Source organism: Scatophagus argus, chromosome 19 (genome assembly GCF_020382885.2).
Source record: "Scatophagus argus isolate fScaArg1 chromosome 19, fScaArg1.pri, whole genome shotgun sequence".
NCBI lineage: Eukaryota > Metazoa > Chordata > Actinopteri > Scatophagidae > Scatophagus > Scatophagus argus.
Window position 1 is genome coordinate 20661621 of NC_058511.1, and position 27686 is coordinate 20689306.

General features: G+C 44.2%; 1 protein-coding gene across 1 annotated transcript in view; it reads left to right on the forward strand.

Moving 5' to 3' along the window:
- kcnk10a (potassium channel, subfamily K, member 10a) overlaps positions 1–27686 on the forward strand; it is a 62088-nt gene that overhangs the window by 14466 nt on the left and 19936 nt on the right. The window contains exon 3 of the mRNA XM_046373247.1: positions 11882–11999. Coding sequence (XP_046229203.1) covers positions 11882–11999 — 118 coding nt within the window. The remainder of the gene's footprint in view (positions 1–11881; positions 12000–27686) is intronic.

Consider the following 27686-nt stretch of genomic DNA (forward strand, 5'->3'; position numbering starts at 1 on the left):
GGCTTCCTTCTTGCCACTCTTCCATAAAGGCCAGATTTGTGCAGTATACGACTGATTGTTGTCCTATGGACAGATTCTCCCACCTCAGCTGTAGACCTCTGCAGTTCATCCAGAGTGATCATGGGCCTCTTGGCTGCATCTCTGATCAGTCTTCTCCTTGTATGAGCTGAAAGTTTAGGGGGACGGCCAGATCTTGGTAGATTTGCAGTGGTCTGATACTCCTTCCATTTCAATATTATTGCTTGCACAGTGCTCCTTGGGATGTTTAAAGCTTGGGAAATCTTTTTGTATCCAAATCCAGCTTTAAACTTCTCCACAACAGTATCTCGGACTTGCCTGGTGTGTTCCTTGTTCTTCATGATGCTCTCTGCGCTTTAAACAGACCTCTGAGACTATCACAGTGCAGGTGCATTTATACAGAGACTTGATTACACACAGGTGGATTCCATTTATCATCGTTAGTCATTTAGGTCAACATTGAATCATTCAGAGATCCTCACTGAACTTCTGGACAGAGTTTGCTGCACTGAAAGTAAAGGGGCTGAATAATTTTGCACGCCCAATTTTTCGTTTTTTTATTTGTTAAAAAAGTTTAAAATATCCAATAAAGTGTGTTCCACTTCATGATTGTGTCCCACTTGTTGCTGATTCTTCACAAGAAATTACAGTTTTATATCTTTATGTTTGAAGCCTGAAATGTGGAAAAAGGTCACAAAGTTCAAGGGGGCCAAATAGTTTCGCAAGCCACTGTAAATGTTGACAGTAGACACTGGGTTTGTCAGAGGGCCGGATGCAGTTCAACATGTAGATCTGGATGGAGGGATACCTGCAGAAAGATACAGAGAGAGAAAGAAAGGGGAGGAAGAGACACAAAACTACAAGGAGAACTGGACACACAGTTAGTGTCATAAAATAATGAATTATATGTTGATCTGATGAGGGGAGAGGAAGAAGAGGAAAAGAGGTGGGGGAGTAGAGATGGTAGTGGTATTGGGGAGGTGGGGGAACTGCTCGGTGGATCATGTTTGTGTCCCCCGACAGCATAGGCGTAAAGCAGCGTAGCTATGATAGAGATTAAAGACAAGACAAAACAACTTTATTTGCATAACCCATTTTAAAAGCAGTTTGTCTCAAAGGGCTTTACATAACATCAGCAACATCCTCTGCCCTTCGACCCTCACATCGACTAAGGAAAAACTCCCAGAAAAACCTTTAACAGGAAAAATGGAAGAAACCTCAGGGTGAGCAACAGAGGAGGGATCCCTCACCCAGGACGGGCAGACGTGCAATGGATGTTGTACAGGCAGGAAAGCAGTTAACAACATGAGAACGACATTACTAAAAAGACAAGTAAAACAAAATCTCAACTCATAAAAATTTTTAAATTTTCATGTGATTCATCTGTTCAGTTTCACTTTTGATACCACCTCAATATGATTTTAACATTTCACAAGACTGAAATTATAATAAAATTATAATGAACTGCTGTATCATTCATGTATTTTTCATGTTCTGTTGAAAATCACTATCCTATCAATTCAATTCAGTTCAATCTTGGCCCGCAAGGGAGAACCACCCCGCCGATAGTCGGTGCACAGAAGAATGACAGGCAGATGTCAACGGTAGACATTGGGTTGGTCACAGAGCCGGCTACAGTTCAACATGAAGATCTGGATGGAGAGATACCTGCAGAAAGATATATATATATATAGAGAGAGAGAGAGAGAAAGGGAGGGAGAGACACAAAACTACGAGGAGAACTGGACATACAGTTAGTGACATAAAATAACGAATTGTATGTTTATCTGACAAGGGGAGAGGATAGAAGAAGAAAAGGAGGAGGGGGAACTGCTTGGTGGATCATGTTTGTGTCCCCCGGCAGCATAGGCCTATAGCAGCATAGCTATGATAGAGATTTAAAGATTAACAGTTAGACCTATTCTACCTGTGGCTATATATCATGAGGTGAGTGTAACTGTGCCTACCAGCCCTACACAGTGGAGGTGGTGTCTGCCTGTCGAACCCAGATTGGCAACGGGTTCCACAGCAGGGGTGCCTGATAGCTAAAGGCTCGTCCTCCCGTTCTACTTTTATGAACTCTGGGAACTGCAAGTAAACCTGTACTCTGTGATCTGAGTGTTCTATTGGGAATATATGGGACTATTAGATCCTGCAGGTATGGTGGGGCTAGTCCATTTTGGTATTTAGTAGTAGTAGTATTTAGATTAGAAATACATTATTGTTAAGCTTATAGATGATATCGTTCCCGTGGTGACTGTGAAGGTTTTTCCTAATCAGAAACCGTGGGTCGATAAAACTATTCGTGAGGCTCTGAAGGCTCGAACCACTGCCTACAATGAAGGACTCATCTCCGGCGACATGGTCCCGTACAAAGCAGCGTCCTACGAGCTCCGGCGGAAGGTGAGGACGGCGAAGCGGCGGTACAAGGACAGAGTGGAGGCTACACTGGGCGACCGGGACAGCAGACGGATGTGGCAGGGACTTCGGACCATCACTGACTATAGAGGACGGAAGGATTCACCGGCTGCAGCGGATCCTGCGATAGCGGAGGAGCTGAACTCTTTCTTCGCACGCTACAACACCGCTAGCGCCGCGGCTAATGCTTACGCGGAGGAGCCTGGCAGTAACTCCGGTGAGTCCCGCTTGCTGTCCGTCTCAGAGCACAACGTGAGGACAGCTCTGAGACGCGTGAACAGCAGGAAAGCTGCTGGCCCTGATGGCATCCCCGGGCGTGCACTGAGGGCATGCGCAGATCAGCTGGCTCCCGTCTTCACCTCTATATTCAATATGTCCCTGGCTCACTCTGTTGTCCCTGACTGCTTCAAACGCTCCACCATCATCCCCGTACCCAAAAAGCCCAACGCTGCCTGCAACAACGACTACCGCCCTGTTGCCCTCACCTCGGTGGTAATGAAGTGCTTCGAAAGACTGATAAAGGACTTCATCTGTACTTCATTGCCTGCTTCTTTCGACCCCCTCCAGTTCGCCTACCGCACGAACAGGAGCACCGACGACACCATCAATCACGTCCTCCACTCCACCCTCACCCACCTGGACAGCGGTTTGGGGAACTATGTGCGGCTGCTGTTCATCGACTACAGCTCCGCATTCAACACCATAGTTCCCCACAGACTGGTCTCTAAGCTCAGGGACCTGGGGCTGAACTCATCACTCTGCTCCTGGGTCCAGAGCTTTTTGACTGACAGGTCACAGGTAGTGAGGATTGGTAAACACACCTCCAGCCCACGCACCCTCAACATCGGCGCCCCCCAAGGCTGCGTCCTGAGTCCTCTGCTTTACTCCCTCTACACCCATGACTGTAAAGCCATGCACCCCTCCAACATCATTGTAAAGTTCGCAGACGATACAGTGGTGGTAGGTCTGATCTCCAATAACAGGATAACGGCCTACACGGAGGAAGTGGATGCTCTGGCATCATGGTGTCGCACGAACAATCTAGACATGAACGTCCACAAAACCAAGGAGTTGATTGTGGACTTCAGGAGGGAGAAGCAGAGGAGCCATCATACCCCTCTCAGGATTTATGGGACACTGGTGGAGAGAGTCAGCAGCTACAGGTACCTCGGCGTCCACATCTCCGAGGACCTGACATGGACCACCCACATTTCCACCCTGGTGAAGAAGGCGAGGCAGCGGCTGTATTACCTCAGGCGACTGAGGAAATTCAGGGTCTCCACAGCGCTGCAGAGAACCTTCTTCACTGCAGCCATACAGTCTGTGCTCACTGGGAGCATCACTGCCTGGTATGGCAACTGTACGGTACAGGACAGGAAAGCTCTGCACAGAGTGATCCGCTGTGCTGAACGGACTACCAGGACAGCATTGCCCTCCATGCAAGAGGTGTATGCCAGCAGGTGTACATCCAGTGCACAGAGGATTTTAAAAGACACAAACCACCCGCACAATAGACTCTTTCAGTGGCTGCCATCGGGGAAACGTCTCCGGTCCCGCATGGCCAAAACTGAAAGACTGAGGAAGAGTTTCTTCCCCCAGGCCATCAGGACACTGAACTCTCTTTCCCCCACTTAACTCACCCCCCCATACACACACATGCATACTTGTATACTATGTATACGATATGTATATTTATGTATATTTACATTCCCTCTGCCACTGAGGTTAGATCTCTATCTTTATTTTTTATTTTTTATTCTATTCTGTTCTATTCTATTTTTTTTTTAACTTTTATCTTTTATCTTATTATTTGTGTATATTTGTACATGTCAGTTGTATTTTTGCACAGTTGTTAAAAGGAGTGTTGTTTTTTCATTTCACTGTGGATGCACATCCACATGTGACAAATAAAGAATTCTGATTCTGATTCTGATTCTGATATATAAGTAGGAGAATTTTAAAGTCTATTCTGAATTTTAGCGGAAGCGAGTGAAGAGAAGCTAAGACAGGGGAGATATAATCCCTTTTACTGATTCCTATCAAAACTCCAGCTGCTGCATTTTGGATCAGCTGCAGGCTATTAAGTAGAGAGTAATTTGGACATCCTGATAATAGTGAGTTGCAGTAGTCCAGCCTAGAAGTAACAAAAGCATGGACGAAAGTTTTTCAGCATCACTCTGAGAGAGGATGTTCCTAATCTTAGCAATATTATGGAGGTGAAAGAAGGCAGTCTTAGAGATTTGTTTAATGTGATGGATAAATGACACGTCCTGATTGAAGATAACGCCGTGTTTCCTCGCAGTCGTACTGGGGGCCAAAGTAATGCCGTCCAGAGATAGAATATTATCAGCTATTCTAGTTCTGAGATGTTTGCGGCCTAGAACAATGACCTCAGTTTTGTCTGAGTTTAATAAGAAGAAATTGGAGGTCATCCAGTCCTTTATGTCCTTAAGACAGTCCTTCTCAAATAGTGGGGCGATGCCAGGGGGGGTGCGTGTGACCCTGGGGAACATGATTTTTTTGCCGTACTAGAATAAAGTGTAATTGCACATCCACTACAGTAGTTGGCAGTGGCGCTCTGATTGTCAGAGTATGCGCAGGGAGTATTGGCTCTATGGTGTAGCAGTTTTTTTGCACCGAGCAGGCGATATTAAGTGCAGTAAACAAACCCTTAAGAGACAACATGAAGAAATTTTTAACAGGGATGAAAAGAAAGGCGGAGAGAGACGAAGATAATGAGACAAAAGTAACTCACCCGAAAGCTAAGACGAGGAAATATGACGAAGCATATGTAGCGCTTGGCTTCACTGTGACTACAGTGGGAGACGAGGAAAGACCGGTGTGTTTACTGTGTCTAAAAATGCTGGTAGCGGACAGCATGAAGCCAAATAAATTAAGGCGCCACTTGAAGACATTACATCCCAACCATGCTGATAAGCCGCTGGAGTTTTTTCAGAGAAAACGTGCCAAATATTGCCAACAATCATCCCACTTTGTGAATGCTACTTCAGTAAACCAGCGAGCACTGTTAGCATCATATTATTACATATTATTACATATTATTGTAAATGTTTTCTTCTTGCTAGGGGGGGGGGCGTAACAGAAAATAATTGAGAAGCACTGCCTTAAGACATGCCTGGAGCCTGGCTAACGGCTCTGTTTCTTCAGGCTTTAAGGATAAATACAGCTGAGTGTCATCAGCATAACAATGAAAGTTTATGCCATGTTTCTGAATAATATTTCCTAGAGGGAGCATGTATAATGTGAACAGGATCGGCCCAAGCACTGAACCCTGTGGAACACCGGGGTTAACCCTTAAATGTGAAGAGGAAACATCATTAATGTAAACAAAATGAAATCTATCTCATAAATATGATTTAAACCAGCCTAGTGTTGTCTCTGTGATCATAGTCTCATGTTCTAATCTGTGTAATAAAATGCTGTAAACTACAGTGTCAAAGGCAGCACTGAGATCCAGTAGAATGAGTATGGAGACAAGCCCACGGTCTGATGCCATGAGGAGGTCATTTCTAACTTTAACCAGTGCTGTTTCTGTGCTGTGATGGGCTCTGAAACCAGACTGAAATACTTCAAACAGACTTTTCCTGTGTAGGTGATCAGTTAACTGCAACCACTCTTTCAAGTATTTTAGACCAAAATTGAAGGTTGGATATCAGCCTATAGTTTGCTAAGATGTCTGGGCCAAGTGAAGGTTTTTTAAGCAAAGGTCTGATAACAGCAGTCTTAAATGCCCATGGTACATAACCTGTTGTTAAAGACAAGTTGATCTGATCTCCACTGAGAGCATCTTGAATGGGTGCATCACCACATGGATGGGCAGATGCATAAAGCAGGACCTCTCGGCCCTTAGGAGGGTAGTCTGCTCAGCTGAGCGGATAATCAGAACAGCTCTACCTGACCAGCAGGACATTTACACCAAAAGATGCAGGTCGAGAGCTGAGAAGATGCTCAGACAGCCCCATCACCCCGGACACTCACTCCTCTCCCTGTTGCCATCAGGCCGTCGGTTCCGCTGCCTGAGAACCAACACGGAGAGGATGAGGAAAAGCTTCTTACCCCAGGCCATCCGTCTACTCAACAGTGAGCATTAATCTGAACAAACCTACTCCCACCTGCACTAGATGTAAATACTGTACATGTAAATACTGCACATTTTCACATTTTTAATTTATTATTTTTATAAGGTTCCTATTTTACAATATTTAATTTTACTCTTTCTATTTTACTTACCTATTTTTTGGTAGAAGGGACAAAAAGAGTTTCACTGCACATTGTACCGTGTATGATTGTATGTGTGACAAATAAACTTATCTTGTATCTTGTATCTAAGAAGGAAACGCTAATCAAAGGAAAGACGTCCTTGAGGAGCTGAGTTGGGATGGGGTCTAAGAGACATGTAGTGGGGTTAGATTTATTAATGCTGGAGGTCAGCTCAGGGAGGTCTATGGGCAGGAAGCTGTCCAGAGATGAAGTAGGACTAAAGGAGGTTTCTGGCAGTATATTGGCTATTGTGGGGATCTTCAGTGATTTTATTTTATTTTATTTTTCTCTAATGTTAGTGATTTTATTGGTGAAGAAATTCATGAAGTCTTCACTACTAAGAGCTGCAGGAATACAAGGCTCAACAGAGCTGTGACTTTTTGTCGGCCTGGCTACAGTGTTAAAGAGAAAACATGGGTTGTTCTTGTTTTGCTCTATTAATGATGAATAATAAGCTGTTCTGGCTTACGAAAGGCCTTTTTATATGTCAATAGACTATCTTTCCAGGCCCTGTGGGATTCAACTGATTTGGAGAAGTACCACTTCCTCTCCATCCGTCTTGATGTTTGCTTCAGTGTTCGTATATTTGAATTATACCAAGGGGATAGCCTCCTATGATTTGTAACCTTCTTTCTCAGTGGGGCAACCCTAAAATTGTGTGTAAATTGTATCCCTAAATCTGTCTACAGCATTCTCAAAGAGGCATTTGGTATAGTAGACCTTTTTGTTGTGTGCTGTAAAATCTTTAAGAGTTAGCTCAAAAGTTAGAAGTGAATGGTCTGAAAGGAGAGGGTTTTGAGGGACAACTAACAGGTTCTTAGTTTCTAGGCCGTAGGTGAGAACCAGATCGAGGGTGTGATTATGACAGTGTGTTGGTTCATTTATTATCTGAAGAACCTATTGAATCTTAAGAGCGAGTTAAAGGCTGTCTTATGACTATCAGAGACAACATCCATATGAATGTTAAAGTCACCTACTATAATGACTTTATCTGTACTGAGCACAAAACTAGATAAGAAGTCAGAAAACTCAGGCAGGAACTGAGTAAGCAGCAGGTGGGCGATACACAACAACTAATAAAACTGGCTTTTCTGACTTCCAGTTTTGGTGAGACAGGCTGAGAGTGAGACTCTCAAATGAGCTATAGATAGATTTAGGTTTGGGGTTAATCTGAAGACTGAAGTGGTAGATTGCTGCCACTCCTCCTCCTCAGCCTGTGCCTTGAGGAAAGCATAGCACAGCAGCCTCCCAGAACAAGAGCTATGGCAGACATCCAACAAAGAGCGTCAAGCATGATCAGCTAGAGAGCCAGGCCCTGATAAGATCCATGCCTACTGGCTTAAGAAACTGACTGCACTCCATGAGCATCTAGTAGCACAAATGAGCCAGCTGCTGATAGATGGAACTCACCCATAATGACTAACCCGAAAGTCTTTCTCCATTTCCCCAGTAGAACAATGGAATCTCCGATAGGGGCATCTTCCAGCACCTGTCCCAGGGACTCCAAAAAGGGTGGGTACTAAGAACTGTCATTTGGTGCATAAGCTCAAACAACAGTAATGACCTGTTCCCAGACCCAAAGGTGCAGGGAAGCAAATCTTTCGTTCACTGGGGTTAACCCCAACCTACAGTAAGAGAGCTGTGGGGCTATAAGTAAGCCCACTCCTGCCCGCCTCTCACGCAAGGCAACTCCAGAGAAGAGAAGAGTGCAACCCCTCTCAAGAAGACTGGTTCCACAGCCCAAGCTGTGCGTAGAGGGGAACCCAACTATATCTAGCCGGTATCTCTTAACCTCTCGCACAAACTCAGGCTCCTTCCCCACCAGTGAGGTGACCTTCCATGTCCCAACAGCTAGCATCACCAACTGGGGTTCAGACCACCAAGGTCTCCTCTTTGTCTGCAGCCTGATCCACACTGCACCGGGCCCCTTTGACTCCTCCTGCTCGTGATGGGCCCGCTGGAGGATAGATCCATGTCCTTGCTTTGGGCTGGGCCTGGTTGGGCCCCATGGGCGAAGTCCCAGCCAACGGGTGCTTGACGACAGGCCCCTTCTCCAGGCCTGGCTCCATGGTGGGGCCCCGGTAACCCTCTGGGCAGGGTACACTTGTCCTAGATTTTACTTTTCATCAAGGACATGAACCATACTTTGTCTCACCCTTCCCCCTGGACCAGTTTGTCTTGGGAGACCCTACCAGGGGCAAACAGCCCCCACAACATAGCTCCTGGATCATTAGGGCACTCAAACCCCTCCACCACAAAAAGGTGGCGGTTCATGGAGGAGCAGATGGTCAGGTATTATACCAATTTTAACCTGCTTTCACAGGCTTCTTTGTCAGGTTTTAGCAATTCAAAAAGGACCCAAAAGCAAAACACCAAGGGGGCAAGTGGAAAAATCAAAAGTGAAAATCTGTCATTTTAAAACTTGTGGCAAAAACTGCATTTTTTAATTGTTGAAATTAAAAAAATGATGCTGGTTGAACAGGAGTTAAAGATAGGGAGAGAGAGAGAGAAAGGGTGAAGGAGAGAGATAGATGAGGAGGAAGAAGAGGTAGAACCACAAAGAGGAACAGAAAAGAGAAACATAGTATGACCTCATGTGTCGCTGTGTGTGTAATTGTGTACTTGTATTTGTACTTGATATACAATGTGGATCAAAACAAGTTTTTAACCATGTGAGGATGTTTTTGGAATGTGAGGATGTTTTTTGCTTTCTCACTTCAAAGGGCTGTTTGAAGGTTAAGACCTGGTTTTAAGGGATAAATTGGAATTAGAATCAGAATTATTGAATGTTGGGTTAAGGGTGGGGATTTGGAATTTGGTTGTGATGGTTAAGATTAGGTTAGGTAGCGGAATACAGCATATTATGAGTGATCAGAAAGATAAAAGTACAATTACACAGTGTGTGGGTGTGTGTGTGAGGGACAAAGATATTGATATTGAAAAGCATTGAAGTGTGGACATTAAAAAGTGGGGTGGATCTCTTATAAAGTAGCTGGTTGGCACCTGAAAAGAATTTTGGCTTTAATTAAGTATGAAGATTCACCTGATAGCGTACAAATAGTGGAAAAGGGTTCACTTGCTCTGAATGGGACTGAAAAGATGAATAAATGTCATAATGCATTAAAGATGTGGAACAATGTAAGGTTTGAATTAGGTTTCTCATGCTGAGTCAGCATTCACACAAATAAAGGTGAGAAGAACAACAGTGTGAATGCTGAATCAGCTGATCCCACTACTTCTTGGCAAGGAGAACTCTCACTGGTCATCTGTCACTCTTCTCCCACTTTCAGCTTCAGCGCCAGATCTGCTCTGATACCCATTTGGTTGAGTTCTTTCATTTCCAGGACAGTCTGAGGATTTTACATCTGGCCAGGAGCTCATCAGTATGGGTGCTGTTGGCAGTTTGATGTTGTTAAAACTCTGCCATCTTATATCAAATATTCTCTGTTGTATCCTTGAATGCTAAGAGAATCTGTTTCCCTTTCATTGTGAATACCTGAGACCAAATATATTTTTGTGTTAATCAGAATATAATACATATTTTGGATAGCGGCGGCATGGTGGTGCAGTGGGCCCTTCTATGTGGAGCTTGCATGTTCTCCCTGTGCCTGCGTGGGTTTTCTCCGGGTACTCCGGCTTCCTCCCACAATACCAAAAACATGCACGTTAGGTTAATTGGCTGCTCTAAATTGCCCCTAGGTGTGAGTGTCAGAGTGTGTGGTTGTTTGTCTTTGTGTGTTGGCCCTGCAATTGACTAGCGACCAGTCCAGGGTGTACCCCGCCTCTCGCCTGTAGTCAGCTGGGATAGGCTCCAGTTTCCCCGCGACCCTGACGGATAAGCGGTATAGAAAATGGATGGATTTTGGATAGCTTAATTTAGAATAAAAAAGGTCTCTCTCTTTGTTAGCAGTGTGAGCCTGTGGTTATGTGCTCAGTCTTAGTTAACCTGCCATTTACTTCTTTTATGTTGTCTTTTATTTGTGCACATGTTTGTTTTTATCTGTATTGCTTGTGGTTATTGTTCCCCAGCCCCATCATTTTCTCTCATTTTTTGTTTTTTCTGACCTGTTTTTATTTCATCTCCATGCAAAATTGAAAGAGCTAAAGGTTTAAAGATTATTCATCTTAATTTTAGAAGCCCTGTTTCAAATATTGATGTCTTCACAGCACTATTTGTGATACATGGCTACATATCAATATTTTGGATAATAAAATAAAATTTACAATTTTGTTCCCTTTAGAGATGGTGTAGCCACATGTAATCAGAATCAGAATTCCTTTATTAATCCCTGGAGGGAAATTCTTGTTTTTACAGACATTGCACATGCAGTATTCCCGACCAAGAAAGGAGAAAAGTGCAGAGTATAAAAATAGGATAAACAAAAAACTAAAATCTCAAGTACAGTGTATTTACAAAAAACTGTATTCAAATTTAAAAGAAAAGAAAATTTAAAATAAAAAAAAAAATGTATTGCAAATCTTGTCCATGAATGTGTCATTCCTAATGTAGTGCAAATTAATCATGCCAGGTGAGCTTTACTAGCAAACAGCATTGACTTAAGCAATTTGATTAAGCAATCAACAGAGCAACCATGATAAATGTACTTGCTGTAGACCTATATAAACATGATTGCACATTACTAGCTACACAGTGAATGAGCCAATCATTATGCACCATATTGCAAACAGCTAATGCCAATATGTCATTTTCCATCTGAGCTAATACTATGGTTTTTCAGTAGAATTGTTTTTTTGATAGTCTGAATTAAAAGGGAAAAAAGTAAGATTTTCTGTTCACAAATTTTACTTACATCATACTATATACTGTAGATCACTCCTGTTTCCTGTTGTTTTGTCCAACCTTTGGGGCTACAGGTCCTAACATGTTTGGACTGTTTCTGTGATCCAATATATGAGGACAATAGTTAACATTATCCTCAGCTACAAAAATTTTGCAACTGTGTTAACACCACAGGAACATCAGCAGCAAACAGAACACTTGATAGTATATTTAGGAGTGAAAATTGTCTTTTCAGAGCAGACACTAAAGAGTGGAGAGTTTGTTGTTCCAGCAAGATGTTGAATCCAAAGCATAGTCACAGACAACACCCTCAACAACCAGCCCAAGCTTTTTTTATGTGCCTCTCTCTACTTCTCTTTGCAGCATTCTGTGGAGGCTGTGAATGCCGGAGTGAATCCTGTCGGTGATACCTCTTACAACTCCAGCCACTGGGATCTGGGAAGTGCCTTTTTCTTTGCTGGAACTGTCATCACCACCATAGGTACTGTGCTGATGTCTCACACTGAAAAAGTTCCATATAATTCAGTCTAAGGAATGCACTCTATATTGCATTGGTAGCTGGCATTACAAAATGATTTTCCCTGTTCTTTACTATGAAGTTATGCCTTATAATATTAGCTGGCTTTAGATGATGATACATGGCACATCTTAGACATGTTCTCAATGCTGCACAACAAAGTTTTTTTTTTTAATGAGAACATCAGCAAAATTGGCTTGAAGACAGAATCAGAATCACATTTATTGGCCAATATGTTCACACATACAAGGAATTTGTTGCTGGCTGTTGGTGTCACTCTCTTTTAGGAGCAGTAGAGACATTTTACAAAGAGCACACAGGGTATACAGAGGGGGAACATAATAAATACAGGGACAACATATTATATATCGTCGCTGTCCAATGAAAAAAACGTATCTCCACTTTTTACGTTTTTGACATTGTACGACATATCCGCATTCCTCCCTAGCAACTGATGTGTTGGGTATTTATACGACAAACTGATGTGTGCACATCAATATCAGATTACTATTTGCCCATGATTTATCTTGATTTCAACATAAAATGTGAACCAAAAGCTTTTGTGGTATACATGTGGTATGTTCCTCTGTTCCTCCTCTCCTCTGTTGACCTGCATTGGGTAACGTATTGCGTGTTACATCACTTCCTGTTCTTGCACTACTCATTCACTTGCTAGCGTTTGGTGTTCGGTGGCATCGGTTTACTTCAATCGACATATTTTGTGTTAGCTTTTATTGTGGTTGGTTCTTATAAATAAGTACACAAACACTTTAGGAAAAGTTTATTGGAAAAGTTTATTAGTGCTGCTTTCGACACAGTAGATCACAACATTTTATTACACCAACTAGAACATGAGACTAGGATCACAGGGACTGCGTTACGCTGGTTCAAATCATATTTAACAGATAGATTTCACTTTGTTCACATTAATGATGTTTCCTCTTCATATATAAGGGTTAGCCTAGGTGTTCCACAAGGTTCAGTGCTTGGGCCGATCCTGTTCACCTTATACATGCTCCCTCTAGGAAATATTATTCAGAAACATGGCATAAACTTTTATTGTTATGCTGATGACACTCAGCTGTACTTATCCTTAAAGCCTGAAGAAACAGAGCCATTAGCCAGACTCCAGGCATGTCTTAAGGACATAAAGGACTGGATGACCTCCAATTTTTTATTATTAAACTCAGACAAAACTGAGATCATTGTTCTAGGCCCCAAACATCTTAGAAATAGAATAGCTGATAATATTGTCTCTCTGGACGGCATTACTTTGGCCCCCAGTACGACTGCGAGGAACCTCGGCGTTATCTTCGATCAGGACGTGTCATTTATCCATCACATTAAACAGACCTCTAAGACCGCCTTCTTTCATCTCCGTAATATTGCTAAGATTAGGAGCGTCTCCTCTCAGAGTGATGATGAAAAACTTGTCCATGCTTTTGTTACTTCTAGGCTGGATTACTGCAACTCACTATTGTCAGGATGTCCAATTTACTCTATTAGTAGCCTGCAGCTGATCCAAAATGCAGCAGCTAGAGTTTTAACAGGAATCAGTAAAAGGGATCATATCTCCCCCATCTTAGCTTCTCTTCACTGGTTTCCGGTAAAACTCAGAATAGACTTTAAAATTCTCCTACTTACATATAAGGCCCTACATGGACTAGCCCCATCATACCTGCAAGATCTAATAGTCCCATATATTCCCAATAGATCACTCAGATCACAGAGTGCAGGTTTACTTGCAGTTCCCAGAGTTCATAAAAGTAGAACGGGAGGACGAGCCTTTAACTATCAGGCACCCCTGCTGTGGAACCAGTTCCCAATCTGGGTTCGACAGGCAGACACCACCTCCACTTTTAAGACTAAACTTGAAATCTTTCTGTTTAGTAAAGCTTATAGTTAGCCCCATTTAAAGTGTGTAGGGCTGGTAGGCATAGGTACACTCACCTCATGCTATATAGCCACAGGTAGAATAGGTCTGACTAACTGTTAATCTTTAAATCTCTATCATAGCTAAGCTGCTATAGGCCTATGCTGCCGGGGGACATTTATTACCTATTTATGATGGAAATAGCAGTAGCGAAGAAACTATTTCCACATCTAGCGGTTCTGGTATGTAGGGATCCGTACGGTCAGCCAGAGACGGTAACTGAAAAAGGGAATGACCTGGGTGAGTGGGATCTCTAATGATGTTCCCTGCCCATTTCCTTGTTCTTGAGACATACAGGTCTTGAATGGTGTTCAGAGGAGCTTCGATAATTTTTTCAGCTGACCTTTCTATGCCCTGCGGTCTGTTTCTTTCAAAACCTTGATCAGTAGCTTTTTTCTCAGATCAGTAGCTTTTTTTACCGTTTGATTAATGGCACAGGTATATCCTCTTTTTGAGTGTTGTGGAAATAGGTGTGCTATGTTCCCACAAGAACAGCTTATCTCTTTCTGATGTGTGTGAAGCTAATTCAGTGGCTTCACACACACTCTGCCTTTTCCATTCACCTCACCCAGCACATCTTCACCATAACATAAATAAAACATTTTATTTCTTTCAAGTGGTTGAGGGGTCCAGTGGGTGGCAAGTAGCCTGAGATGCAGTTGAGTATCTAACCAGAAGTTCAAAAACAAGTGAGAGTAATGTGCATGTATGACTATGCAAAACTATACAGTAGGAACGGTAGTAACCAGACGAACTGCATGAAGAGTGATATGAACAGATATATGTAACAGTGTGAAAAGCATTTTTTACTTAGTTAACAAAATTAGTTAACCTTTGTTTGTTGTTGTTACCAAAGTTTGTTAACCTTTGTCAGCTACTTGGTTAACACTTAGATTGTGGGGCAAGCAAGCATCTTATGGTCATATGTTCTTATGATCATGTGTTAGGTGAGTTCTACAGATAATTTGATTTACTTTCTTTAATGATACAGTATATCAACGGTGAGATACTGGAAAATACCCTTAAATGAGCAGGTTGTTAGATATGGTGTTATTTTTTGTTATTTTGAAAGTTTTGTCTCACAATACCATTTTGTACCCTATAGTTTCTGCTGGGAGATGAAGTTAAAGCTCACAAGTTCTTTCAGTGTTTAATAAGTGAACAAAACAAACTCATAACATTTTCTTACACCTCTTCTCCTTATCTAACAGAGGAAAACAAATGTACATCCCAGAAAATTATAATATCATGAAAATGTTCAATGTTTTTTGTCACACCTGAAAGTGAAACCCATATATTATATAGATTCATAACACATACAGTAAAATATTTCAAGCCTTTATTTCTTGAAACTTTCATGATTATATCTTACAGATAATGAAAACCCAAAGTTCAGTGTCTCAGAAAATTAGAATATTACATAAGATCAATAAAATAAAGGATATTTTAAGCAGAAATGTCAGGCTTCTGAAAAATATGTTAATTTCTATGGACTCAGTACTTGGTTGGGCCTCCTTTTACATGAACTACTGCATCAATGCGGCATATCATGGAGGCAAAATTTAATTCAGTTCAATTTATTTATATAGCACCTTATACAATCAAAATTGTCTCTATATGCTTTACAGAGACCCAGAGCCTGAACTCCCAAGCATGCAGACAGTGGCAAGGAAAAACTCCCTTTTAACAGGAGGAAACCTTGAGCAGGACCCGGCTCGCAAGGGAGAACTATCCTGCTGATAGTCAGCTGGGTAAAGGGTGGGGGGAGAAGAGGTAGACAGGACAGAGAGGATGAAAGAGAGAGAGATAATTTTCTGGTATGCTGTTTCTAAGGCTCCACTGTTTGAAGGTAGATCAGTAGCAGCTGAGGTCAGTAGGTGTTTTTTATTTTGTCTCTAATGTTTAAAATCTTGTCATTATAAAGTCATTGCTGCTGAGAGTTACAGGGATACAAGACTTGATAACTGTCAGGGTCAGACAGACAACAGGACCCACAGAGCAGACCAGAGACTGACAGGTGTAGAGAGGCGGTTTATTAACAGTCCGGATTCGGTACACAAAAAGGCAGTCAGCGGGGCAAAAGTACAAAATCACGAGGCAAAAACGGGTCGAGGAAACAAACAGGGTTGGTGCACGAGGAAACAATACAGAAAACGCCAGAGAGTTACTTACAGGGAAGAAGACAATCTAACAAAGACACACTGGGAGAGACTGGCTTAAATACACATGAGGGGAGGAGCAAACGAGACACAGGTGAAAACAATAAGTAATCATAGGGAGTAAAGAAACCAAGAATGAACACGAAAAGGAAGTGAGGGCAACCAAAATAAAACAGGAAGTCTGTCCACAAACTAAAAGCCTGACAGTACCCCCCCCTCAACGGCCGGCTCCAGAAGGCCCAGGATCATGCGGGTGGTCACGTTCAAACTCCCGTATGAGGTCTGGGTCCAAGATGTTCCGGGAGGAGACCCAAGACCTCTCCTCTGGTCCGTAACCCTCCCAGTCCACGAGGTACTGACGACCCCTCCCCCGGGGGCGAAAAGCCAACAGCTTCCGAACCGTGTAGACTGGGCCCCCATCGACGATCCGGGCGGGAGGAGGGGGTCTGGTAGGTGGGACCAACGGGCTGGTCCTGACAGGCTGGACCTCACTAACATGAAATGTGGGGTTCACACGAAGAGACCTGGGAAGTTTGAGTCTCACAGACACAGGGTTAATAACTTCTGACACAGGGAATGGTCCAACAAAACGAGGGACCAACTTACGGGACTCCACCTTAAGAGGTAGGTGTTTAGTGGATAACCACACCCGTTGTCCGGCTTGATAAGCTGGTGCACATCTCCTCCTCCTGTCCGCAAACTTTTTGTGGCTCTGGGAAGCCCGGAGGAGGTTCAGACGAGCCTGAGCCCAAATCCGACGGCAACGGCGGACCAAGGCAAGAGCAGAAGGAACAGAGACCTCCCTCTCCAGTGCAGGAAACAGAGGCGGCTGGTACCCAAAAACACACTGGAACGGAGACATGCCCACGGAAGTGCTGGGGAGTGTATTGTGAGCATATTCCACCCACATGACGTACTTGCTCCAAGATGCGGGATTCTGGGAAGCCAGGCAGCGGAGCCCTTTCTCCAGCTCCTGGTTTAACCGCTCCGTCTGCCCATTGGTTTGAGGATGGTGGCCTGAGGTCAGACTAACTGTGGCACCCAGGAGTTGGCAGAACGCCCTCCAGAACTGAGCCACAAACTGCGGGCCCCGGTCAGACAGGACATTCCTGGGAAATCCAAAAACTCGACAGACATGAGACATTAGCACCTCTGCCGTTTCTTTGGCAGAAGGAATGCTAGGTAATGGTATGAACCGGACCATCTTGGAAAAACGGTCTACCACTGTGAGTACAATAGTGTTACCCTCAGAGGGTGGTAGGCCGGTCACAAAGTCCAGGGAAATGTCCGACCAGGGCCGCTGAGGCACAGGGAGGGGCTGGAGAAGTCCAGCACTGGGGGCGTTCTTGCTTTTGTTCTGCTCACAGGTTGTGCAGGCTGCCACATAGTCGCGTACATCATTCCTCATACCAGGCCACCAAAACCTCTCTCGCACCCGGGTCAGAGTTCTGCGGAAACCAGAATGACAAGATATCAGAGATGTATGAGCCCAAGTAATCACAGGGCCCCGCAGTTCGGGGGTGACAAATAATTTGTTGGGTGGTACCTCCGGAGGAACCTGAATCCCTTGATTGGCCCTGTTGACCCGCTCCTCAATCTCCCAGGTGATGCTACCTACAACCAACGTCTCAGGGATTATTGTCTCCGTTTCCTTGGGAACGCTTTCACCCTTAAATAGTCTAGACAGGGCATCGGGTTTAATGTTCTTAGAGCCAGGGCGATATGAAATAGAGAAATTAAATCGGGAGAAGAAAAGGGCCCACCTGGCTTGTCGAGGGTTAAGTCTTTTGGCTGTCCTGATGTACTCAATGTTCTTGTGGTCCGTCCAGACCAGGAAAGGATGCTCGGCCCCCTCCAGCCAATGCCTCCACTCCTCCAAAGCCAGCTTAATGGCCAGCAGTTCACGGTCTCCGACATCATAGTTCCTCTCCGAAGGCGAAAACCTGCGGGACAAAAAGGCACAAGGGTGGAGCTTGTCGTCCTGTTCGGACCGCTGAGAGAGCACCACCCCTGCACCCAAATCAGAGGCGTCCACCTCCACCACGAACTGCCGTTTAGGGTCAGGAAGAATCAACACAGGGGCGACGATAAAGCTGCTCTTGAGTCTTTGAAAGGCTGACTCTGCCTGGAGGGACCAGCGAAACTGCACCTTGGAGGAGGTTAAAGCATGCAGCGGGGAAGCAACGAGACTGAAGTTCCGAATAAACTTCCTATAAAAGTTTGCAAACCCCAAAAACCGTTGGACCTCTCTTCTGGATGTGGGTGTGGGCCAATCTTGTACTGCCTGTACCTTCATGGGATCCATGCTGACCCTCCCCTCAGACACCACAAACCCCAAAAAAGACACAGTAGGCACATGAAATTCACATTTCTCAGCTTTGACAAACAGTTGATTACATAATAGCTGTTGCAGCACCTGCCGGACATGATTCTCGTGAGTCTCCATATCAGGAGAGAAGATCAGGATGTCATCTAAATAGACAAAAACAAACTTATTCAAATACTCACAAAGAACATCATTCACCAGTGCCTGAAACACAGCAGGGGCATTGGTGAGTCCAAAAGGCATTACCAGATACTCATAATGTCCTGTGGGAGTGTTAAAAGCAGTCTTCCACTCATCCCCCTCCCTGATGCGGACCAGGTGGTAAGCATTGCGTAGATCCAATTTAGTAAATACCTTGGCTCCCTGAAGGAGTTCAAATCCAGAGGAAATGAGTGGAAGGGGATACCTGTTCTTTACGGTAATGTCGTTGAGTCCACGATAGTCAATGCAGGGTCGGAGGGTCTTGTCCTTCTTCCCCACAAAGAAAAACCCTGCTCCAGCAGGAGATGAAGAAGGCCGGATAATCCCGGCCTTAAGAGCAGCTCCGATGTACTCCTCCATGGCTTTATGCTCTGGTCCCGACAGTGAGTACAAGCGGCCACGGGGGGGCGAGGTACCAGGAAGTAAGTCTATGGAACAATCATAAGGTCGGTGAGGGGGAAGTGTAGTGGCTTTAGTTTTGTTAAATACCTGCTTAAGGTCCAGGTAGCAGGATGGAACTGAGGACAGATCAGGAAACTCCTCTTCGTCCACCTCCTCGGGTGAGGTGAAAACCCCCTCCAGACTGGAAATGGGAGGACCTGCAAAACACTGCGTCTTACAGTTACCTCCCCATGACAGAACCTTGCCAGAGACCCAGTCAATGTGGGGGTTGTGCAGAGTTAGCCAAGGAAAACCTAGCACAAGTGGATGTTGCGGTGCCTCAAAAAGGTGGAAAGTTATCTGTTCTGTGTGAGAGTCGGGAAAAATCAGTGTCACAGGAGAGGTGAAGTGGGTAACCAGATACATCACATGGCCATCTAAGGCAGTGGCAGGCACGGGGGTGTCTAGAGGGACAAACGAGAGGTTAAGTTTCCTAGCCAAGTCTACATCGATGAGACTAGCATCAGCACCAGAGTCAATGAGAACAGTAAGGGGGAGAGACAGAGATTCAGAGGAGAGTGTGACGTGAGAGAACTGTCAGCAAGATCTGTTCTTACTAGGGGAGGCACATACCAGCACAGATGTTGGACGGGAGGAAGTGCTGCGGCGAATGGGACAATTCTCCAGGAAGTGACCCATCTGAGCGCAGTAGATGCATCGCCCCTCGTTGCGTCTTCGTAGGCGTTCTTCAGGAGTAAGCCGAGTGCGTCCAATCTGCATAGGTTCCTCCGTGTCAGTTCTGGTGTTGGTCGTGAGCTCTGGAGCCGGAATGCGTCCGGGTGAGGACCTCCAAGAAGGGTAGTTCCTGGACCGGTCACGCTCCCGTAATCTCTTGTCGATCTTAGAAGCTAGGGACACTAGCGCATCAAGCTCAGAAGGCAGGTCAAGAGGAGTCAGAAAGTCTTTAACCTGCTCTGAAAGCCCATTAAAAAAGGCATCCACCAAAGCTGGTTGGTTCCATCCACTCTCTGCTGCTAATGTTCTGAAGGAAATGGCATAGTCCATAACACTCCGCCTGCCTTGGCGCATGGAAACCAAGGCCTTGGCGGCCTCTCAACCCGGAGCAACAGTCTGAAAAATCAGTGTAAGAGTCTTTAAAAATAGTGGCAGGGAAGTACAGATGGCCGAACGGCGGTTCCATTCCGCTGTAGCCCAGGCCTTGGCTCGACCCGACATGAAAGAAATCATGTAGGCTATCTTGCTGCGATCAGAGGGAAAAGCTGCTGCATGAAACTCAAAATGTAGCTCGCACTGGGTAATAAACGGCCTGCAGTCACCAGACTCACCAGAAAACCTCTCAGGTCTAGACAGCTGTAAATGAGTCATTTCAGGAGATGCAGCCGCATGCTCGCTGGAGGGTGTTGTAGATTCTCCTAGATGCTGGTCGACCTTCAGCTGGCTTAGCTGGGCAGATAACATAGTAAATGCCGCCTCCTGGCGCTTGCTTGACTCGGTTACTTCCTGTCTCAAAGAAGCCATTTGTTCTTCATGCATACGAAGCCACTGGCCCTGATTTCTCAGTGCTTCGCAGACAGCCTCTGAATCTGCGGGGTCCATGGTTTGGTTAGATTGTACTGTCAGGGTCAGACAGACAACAGGACCCACAGAGCAGACCAGAGACTGACAGGTGTAGAGAGGCGGTTTATTAACAGTCCGGATTCGGTACACAAAAAGGCAGTCAGCGGGGCAAAAGTACAAAATCACGAGGCAAAAACGGGTCGAGGAAACAAACAGGGTTGGTGCACGAGGAAACAATACAGAAAACGCCAGAGAGTTACTTACAGGGAAGAAGACAATCTAACAAAGACACACTGGGAGAGACTGGCTTAAATACACATGAGGGGAGGAGCAAACGAGACACAGGTGAAAACAATAAGTAATCATAGGGAGTAAAGAAACCAAGAATGAACACGAAAAGGAAGTGAGGGCAACCAAAATAAAACAGGAAGTCTGTCCACAAACTAAAAGCCTGACAATAACACTTGATAATGCTCTCTGTCAGCCTGGCTACAGTGCTGAACGGAATCCTGGGGTGGTGCTTGTTATCCTTAATTAATTTTGAGCTCTGGCAGTCCGTAGGGCCTTACCGTATGATCTCTGTCGTGCCAGATTGAGTGAGATTGAGCAAGAGCAAGTTCAATTTCAGTTCAATTTATTTATTTATATAGCACCTTATACAATCAAAATTGTCTCTGGATGCTTTACAGAGACCCAGAGCCTGAACCCCCGAGCAAGCAGACAGTGGCAAGGAAAAACTCCCTTTTAACAGGAAGAAACCTTGAGCAGGACCCGGCTCACAAGGGACAACTATCCTGCTGATAGTCGGAATTTTAAAATCTATCCTGAATTTTACTGGAAGCCACTGAAGAGAAGTTAAGATGGGGGAGATATGTTCCCTTTTACTGATTCCTGTCAAAGCTTTAGCTGCTGCATTTTGGATCAGCCACAGGCTATTAATAGAGTAATTTGGACATCCTGAACTCACTCATAATAGTGAGTTGCAGTAGTCCAGCCTAGAAGTAACAAAAGCATGGACAAGTTTTTCATCATCACTCTGAGAGAGGACGCTCCTAATCTCAGCAATATTACGGAGGTGAAAGAAGAAGATCTTAGAGATCTGTTTAATGTGATGGATAAATGACACGTCCTGATGGAAGGTAACGCCAAGGGTAAGGCCAAAGTTATGCCGTCCAGAGAGAGAATATTATAAGCTATTCTAGTTCTGAGATGTTTGGGGCCAAAAACAATGACCTCAGTTTTGTCTAGTAATAAAAAACTGGAGGTCATCCAGTCCTTTATGTCCTTAAGACGTGCCTGGAGCCTGGCTAACGGCTCTGTTTCTTCAGGCTTTAAGGATAAGTACAGCTGAGTGTCATCAGCATAACAATGCAAGTTTATGCCATGTTTCTGAATAATATTTCCTGGAGGGAGCATGTATAAAGTGAACAGGATGGGTCGGGTTCTCGTGGATCAGCGGTTAGGGTGTCGGACCCGTAACCGGTGGATCGCTGGTTCGATTCCCCGTACCGGTGTCCATGGCTGAGGTACCCTTGAGCAAGGTACCTAACCCCCACTGCTCCCCGGGCGCTGCACGCGGTCGCCCACTGCCCCGGGTTTGCTGTGTGTGTGTGTGCACGTCACTTGGGTGGGTTAAATGCAGAGCACGAATTTCATTGGAGTGAGTTCCCTCCAATGACGAAATATGTCACTTTCACTTTCATCACTTTCATCTTTTTTCTCAGCGGGTGTGTCGCTGAGTGGGGAAAAGCGGTTAGATACACAAAGTGGTTGGTGGTGAACCACGGGCCTTTGTTTTGGACTACGCTTCTTTCGAACCGCTACCCAACCTCCCTGACTTCCCAGCTGCTCGGGGGCTGCCGGGGGACGATTCACAGAGGATCGTGCAATTAATAACCTTTTCCTAAAGTGCTTGTGTACTTATTTGTCAAAACCAACCACAGTGAAAGCTAACATAAAGTATGTCGATTGAAGTAAATCCACACCACCTTTACTCGAAAGAGTGGTTGCAAATCAGTTGATTGATCACCTACACAGGAACAGTCTCTTTGAGATGTTTCAGTCTGGTTTCAGAGCCCATCACAGCACAGAAACAGCACTGGTTAAAGTCACAAATGACCTCCTCATGGCATCAGACCGCGGGCTTGTCTCCATACTTGTTTTGCTAGATCTCAGTGCTGCTTTCGACACTGTAGATCACAGCATTTTATTACACAGATTAGAACATGAGACTAGGATCACAGGGACTGCGCTACGCTGGTTAAAATCATATTTAACAGATAGATTTCACTTTGCTCAAGTTAATAATGTTTCCTCTTCATATATAAGGGTTAGCCTCGGTGTTCCACAAGGTTCAGTGCTTGGGCCGATCCTGTTCACCTTATACATGCTCCCTCTAGGAAATATTATTCAGAAACATGGCATAAACTTTCATTGTTATGCTGATGACACTCAGCTGTACTTATCCTTAAAGCCTGAAGAAACAGAGCCGTTAGCCAGACTCCAGGCATGTCTTAAGTCAAGTCAAGTCAAGTCAACTTTATTTGTATAGCCCATTTTTACAAGCAGTTTGTCTCAAAGGGCTTAACATAACATCAGCAACATCCTCTGCCCTTTGACCCTCACATCGACTAAGGAAAAACTCCCAGAAAAACCTTTAACAGGAAAAAATGGAAGAAACCTCAGGGTGAGCAACAGAGGAGGGATCCCTCACCCAGGACGGGCAGACGTGCAATGGATGTTGTACAGGCAGGAAAGCAATTTGCAACATGAGAAATGACATTACTAAAAAGACAAGTAAAACAAAATCTCAACTGTTTAGTTTCACTTTTTGCTACCACCTCAATATGATTTTAACATTTCACAAGTTATAGGAAATTTATAGTATTGAAAATTATAATGAACTGCTGTAACATTCATGTATTCTTTTTTTATGTGATGTTGAGAATCACTATCCTATCAGTTCGATTTCGGCCCGTAGGGAGAACCACCCCGCCCATAGTCGGTACATAGAGGAATGACAGGCAGATGTCAACAATACACATTGGGTTGGTCATAGAGCCGGCTACAGTTCAACTTGAAGATCTGGATGGAGAGATACCTGCGGAAAGATACAGAGAGAGAGAGAGAGAGAGGGAGGGAGAGACACAAGACTACGAGGAGCACTGGACACACAGTTAGTGACATAAAATAATGAACTGCATGTTAATCTGACGAGGGGAGAGGATAGAAGAGGAAAAGGAGGAGGGGAAACTGCTTGGTGGATCATGTTTGTGTCCCCCGGCAGCATAGGCCTATAGCAGCTTAGCTAAGATAGAGATTTAAAGATTAACAGTTAGTCAGACCTATTCTACCTGTGGCTATTTATCATGAGGTGGGTGAATAATACTTAAGGACATAAAGGACTGGATGACCTCCAATTTTTTATTATTAAACTCAGACAAAACTGAGATCATTGTTCTAGGCCCCAAACACCTTAGAAATAGAATAGCTGATAATATTCTCCCTCTGGACGGCATTACTTTGGCCTCCAGTACGACTGCGAGGAACCTCTGTGTTATCTTCGATCAGGACGTGTCATTTATTCATCACATTAAACAGACCTCTAAGACCGCCTTCTTTCATCTCCGTAATATTGCTAAGATTAGAAGTGTCCTCTCTCAGAGTGATGATGAAAAACTTGTCCATGCTTTCGTTACTTCTAGGCTGGACTACTGCAACTCACTATTGTCAGGATGTCCAAATTACTCTATTAATAACCTGCGGCTGATCCAAAATGCAGCAGCTAGAGTTTTAACAGGAATCAGTAAAAGGGATCATATCTCCCCCATCTTAGCTTCTCTTCAGTGGCTTCCGGTAAAATTCAGAATAGACTTTAAAATTCTCCTACTTACATATAAGGCCCTAAATGGACTAGCCCCATCATACCTGCAGGATCTAATAGTCCCATATATTCCCAATAGATCACTCAGATCACAGAGTGCAGGTTTACTTACAGTTCCCAGAATTCATAAAAGTAGAACGGGAGGACGAGCCTTTAGCTATCAGGCACCCCTGCTGTGGAACCAGTTCCCAATCTGGGTTCGACAGGCAGACACCACCTCCACTTTTAAGACTAAACTTTTCTGTTTAGTAAAGCATATAGTTAGCACCAAATAAAGTGTGTAGGGCTGGTAGGCATAGTTTCACTCACCTCATGCTATATAGCCACAGGTAGAATAGGTCTGACTAACTGTTAATCTTTAAATCTCTATCATAGCTAAGCTGCTATAGGCCTATGCTGCCGGGGGACACACACATGATCCACCAAGCAGTTTCCCCTCCTCCTTCTCCTCTTCTATCCTCTCCCCTCGTCAGATTAACATGCAGTTCATTATTTTATGTCACTAACTGTGTGTCCAGTGCTCCTCGTAGTCTTGTGTCTCTCCCTCCCTTTCTCTCTCTCTCTCTCTCTCTGTATCTTTCTGCAGGTATCTCTCCATCCAGATCTTCAAGTTGAACTGTAGCCGGCTCTATGACCAACCCAATGTGTATTGTTGACATCTGCCTGTCATTCCTCTGTGTACCGACTATGGGCGGGGTGGTTCTCCCTACAGGCCGAAATCGAACTGATAGGATAGTGATTCTGAACATCACATGGATACATGAATGTTACAGCAGTTCATTATAATTTTCATTACTATAATTTTCTTATAACTTGTGAAATGTTAAAATCATATTGAGGTGGTAGCAAAAGTGAAACTAAACAGTTGAGATTTTGTTTTACTTGTCTTTTTAGTCATGTCACTCTCATGTTGTTAACTGCTTTCCTGCCTGTACAACATCCATTGCACGTCTGCCCGTCCTGGGTGAGGGATCCCTCCTCTGCTGCTCACCCTGAGGTTTCTTCCATTTTTTCCTGTTAAAGGTTTTTCTGGGAGTTTTTCCTTAGTCGATGTGAGGGTCGAAGGGCAGAGGATGTTGCTGATGTTATGTTAAGCCCTTTGAGACAAACTGCTTGTAAAAATGGGCTGTACAAATAAAGTTGACTTGACTTGACTTGACTTGTCCACCGAGCACCAAAGGCAGGCAAGTGAATGAGTAGGACAGAGCAGAAGTGGAAACAGGAAGTGATGCAACACGCAATATGTTACCCAACCGTAGATTGTCAATCAGGCTATGGCACTGCTCAGGTGTAATGGAAGCCCAGGTTGCTTTGATAGCAGCCTTCAGGTCATCTGCATTGTTGGGTCTGATGTTTATCATCTTCCTCTTAACAATACCCCATATATTCTCTATGGGGTTCAGGTCAGGTGAGCTGGCCAATCAAGCACAGTAACACCATGGTCTGAACCAGCTTTTGGTACCTTTGGCAGTGTGGGCAGGTGCCAAGTCCTGTTGGAAAATGAAATCCAATCCAAATGAAAAGCAAAATTTACTTTCATCTAAAAAGAGGACTTTGGACCACTGAGCAACAGTCCAGTTCTTTTTCTCCACAGCCCAGGTAGTTGTCAGGAGTCAGGAGTGGATTGACACGAGGAATGTGACATTTTTAGTCTATGTCGAGGATTTGTCTGTGTGTAGTGACTATTGATGCGCTGACTTCAGCCTCAGTCTACTCCTTATGAAGCTCCCCCAAATTCATGAATGGATTTTGCCTGACAATCATCTCAAGGTTGAGGTAATCCCTTCTGCTGGTGCAGACCACACCACACTTTTTCCTTCCACTCAACTTTCTATGAATATGCTTGGATAAAGCACTCTGTGAACAACCAGATTCTTTAGCAATGACCTTTTGTGGCTTATCCTTGTGGAGGGTGTGAATGACTGTCTTCTGGACATCTGTCAAGTCAGTAGTGTTACTACTACTACTACTACCTACTGACCCAGACTGAGAGACCATTTAAAGGCTCAGAAAACCTTTGCAGATGTTTTGAGGTAATTAGCTGATTAGGGTGTAACACCATGACTTTCCAATATTGAACTTTTTCACAATATTCAACTTTTCTGAGACACTGAATTTTGGGTTTTCATTATCTGTAAGCCACAATTAAAATTTCAAAAAATAAAGGCTTGAAATGTTTCACTCTATATGTAATGAATCTATACAATATATGGGTATAAAAAAATAAATCTCACAAAAACCTGATTTGTCCTCCTGCATCACTTTGGTTCGGTCAAAATAAACTGTCAATTAACCAAGCAAAATTTGAAAATATTTCAGCTCCCCATGCCTTTTGGCCCCCTGCTGATGTCTATCTTTATCTCTCTTCTATCCTCTCCTCTTTCCTCTATGATAGACCTGAAAGCTGAGCTACAGTCCTTGCTCAAAATGAAAATAACTGTTGTTGAAAATTGCATATAAGAAGTATATATGTAAATAACAATGTTATGTGAGTATGAAACCCTCTACAGTGCAGACTTCTTATACAGCTCAGTTAACTGTCACCTGCAGAAATTCTCTGATGATTCGACAATTGGATGGGGTTGACAGGGAATACAACTGATGACAACCAATCCAGGGCTTTGTGAACTGGTCCCAGCAGAACTGCCTCTAGATCAGTGCTGAGAAAATCAAAGTGCTGATGGTGGTGGACTTCCACGGGTGCAAATATTCTCCTCCTGCACCAGTGAACATCCTGGGATTGGTTATTGAGATGGTGAAACCTTACAAGTACCTGGCTGTTCATCTGAATAATAAACTGGACTGGAATGACAATACAGATTAGAATTAGAATTCAGTTTAGAAAAACGGACAGAGCAGACTGTAGCCGTTGAGGAGGCTCAGGTCTCTTGGTATGCAGGGGGCCCTCCTGAGGGCCTTTTATGACTCTGTGCTGGCATCAGCCATCTTCTTTGGACAGCAACATTTTGACTGCTGATAGGAAGGGGCTGTATAGGTTTGTTAGGAAGGCTGGCTCTGCCCTGGGATGCTCTCTCGCCCTAGTGGCAATAGTGGGTAGAAGGAAAATCATGGCTAAGCTAACATCTCTCATGGACAACAAGTCACACCCTGTGCAGGACATTGACAGGACTGAGTAGTTCCTCCATCGAGAGACCGCTTCACCCGCGGTGTGTGAAGGAGAGATACCACA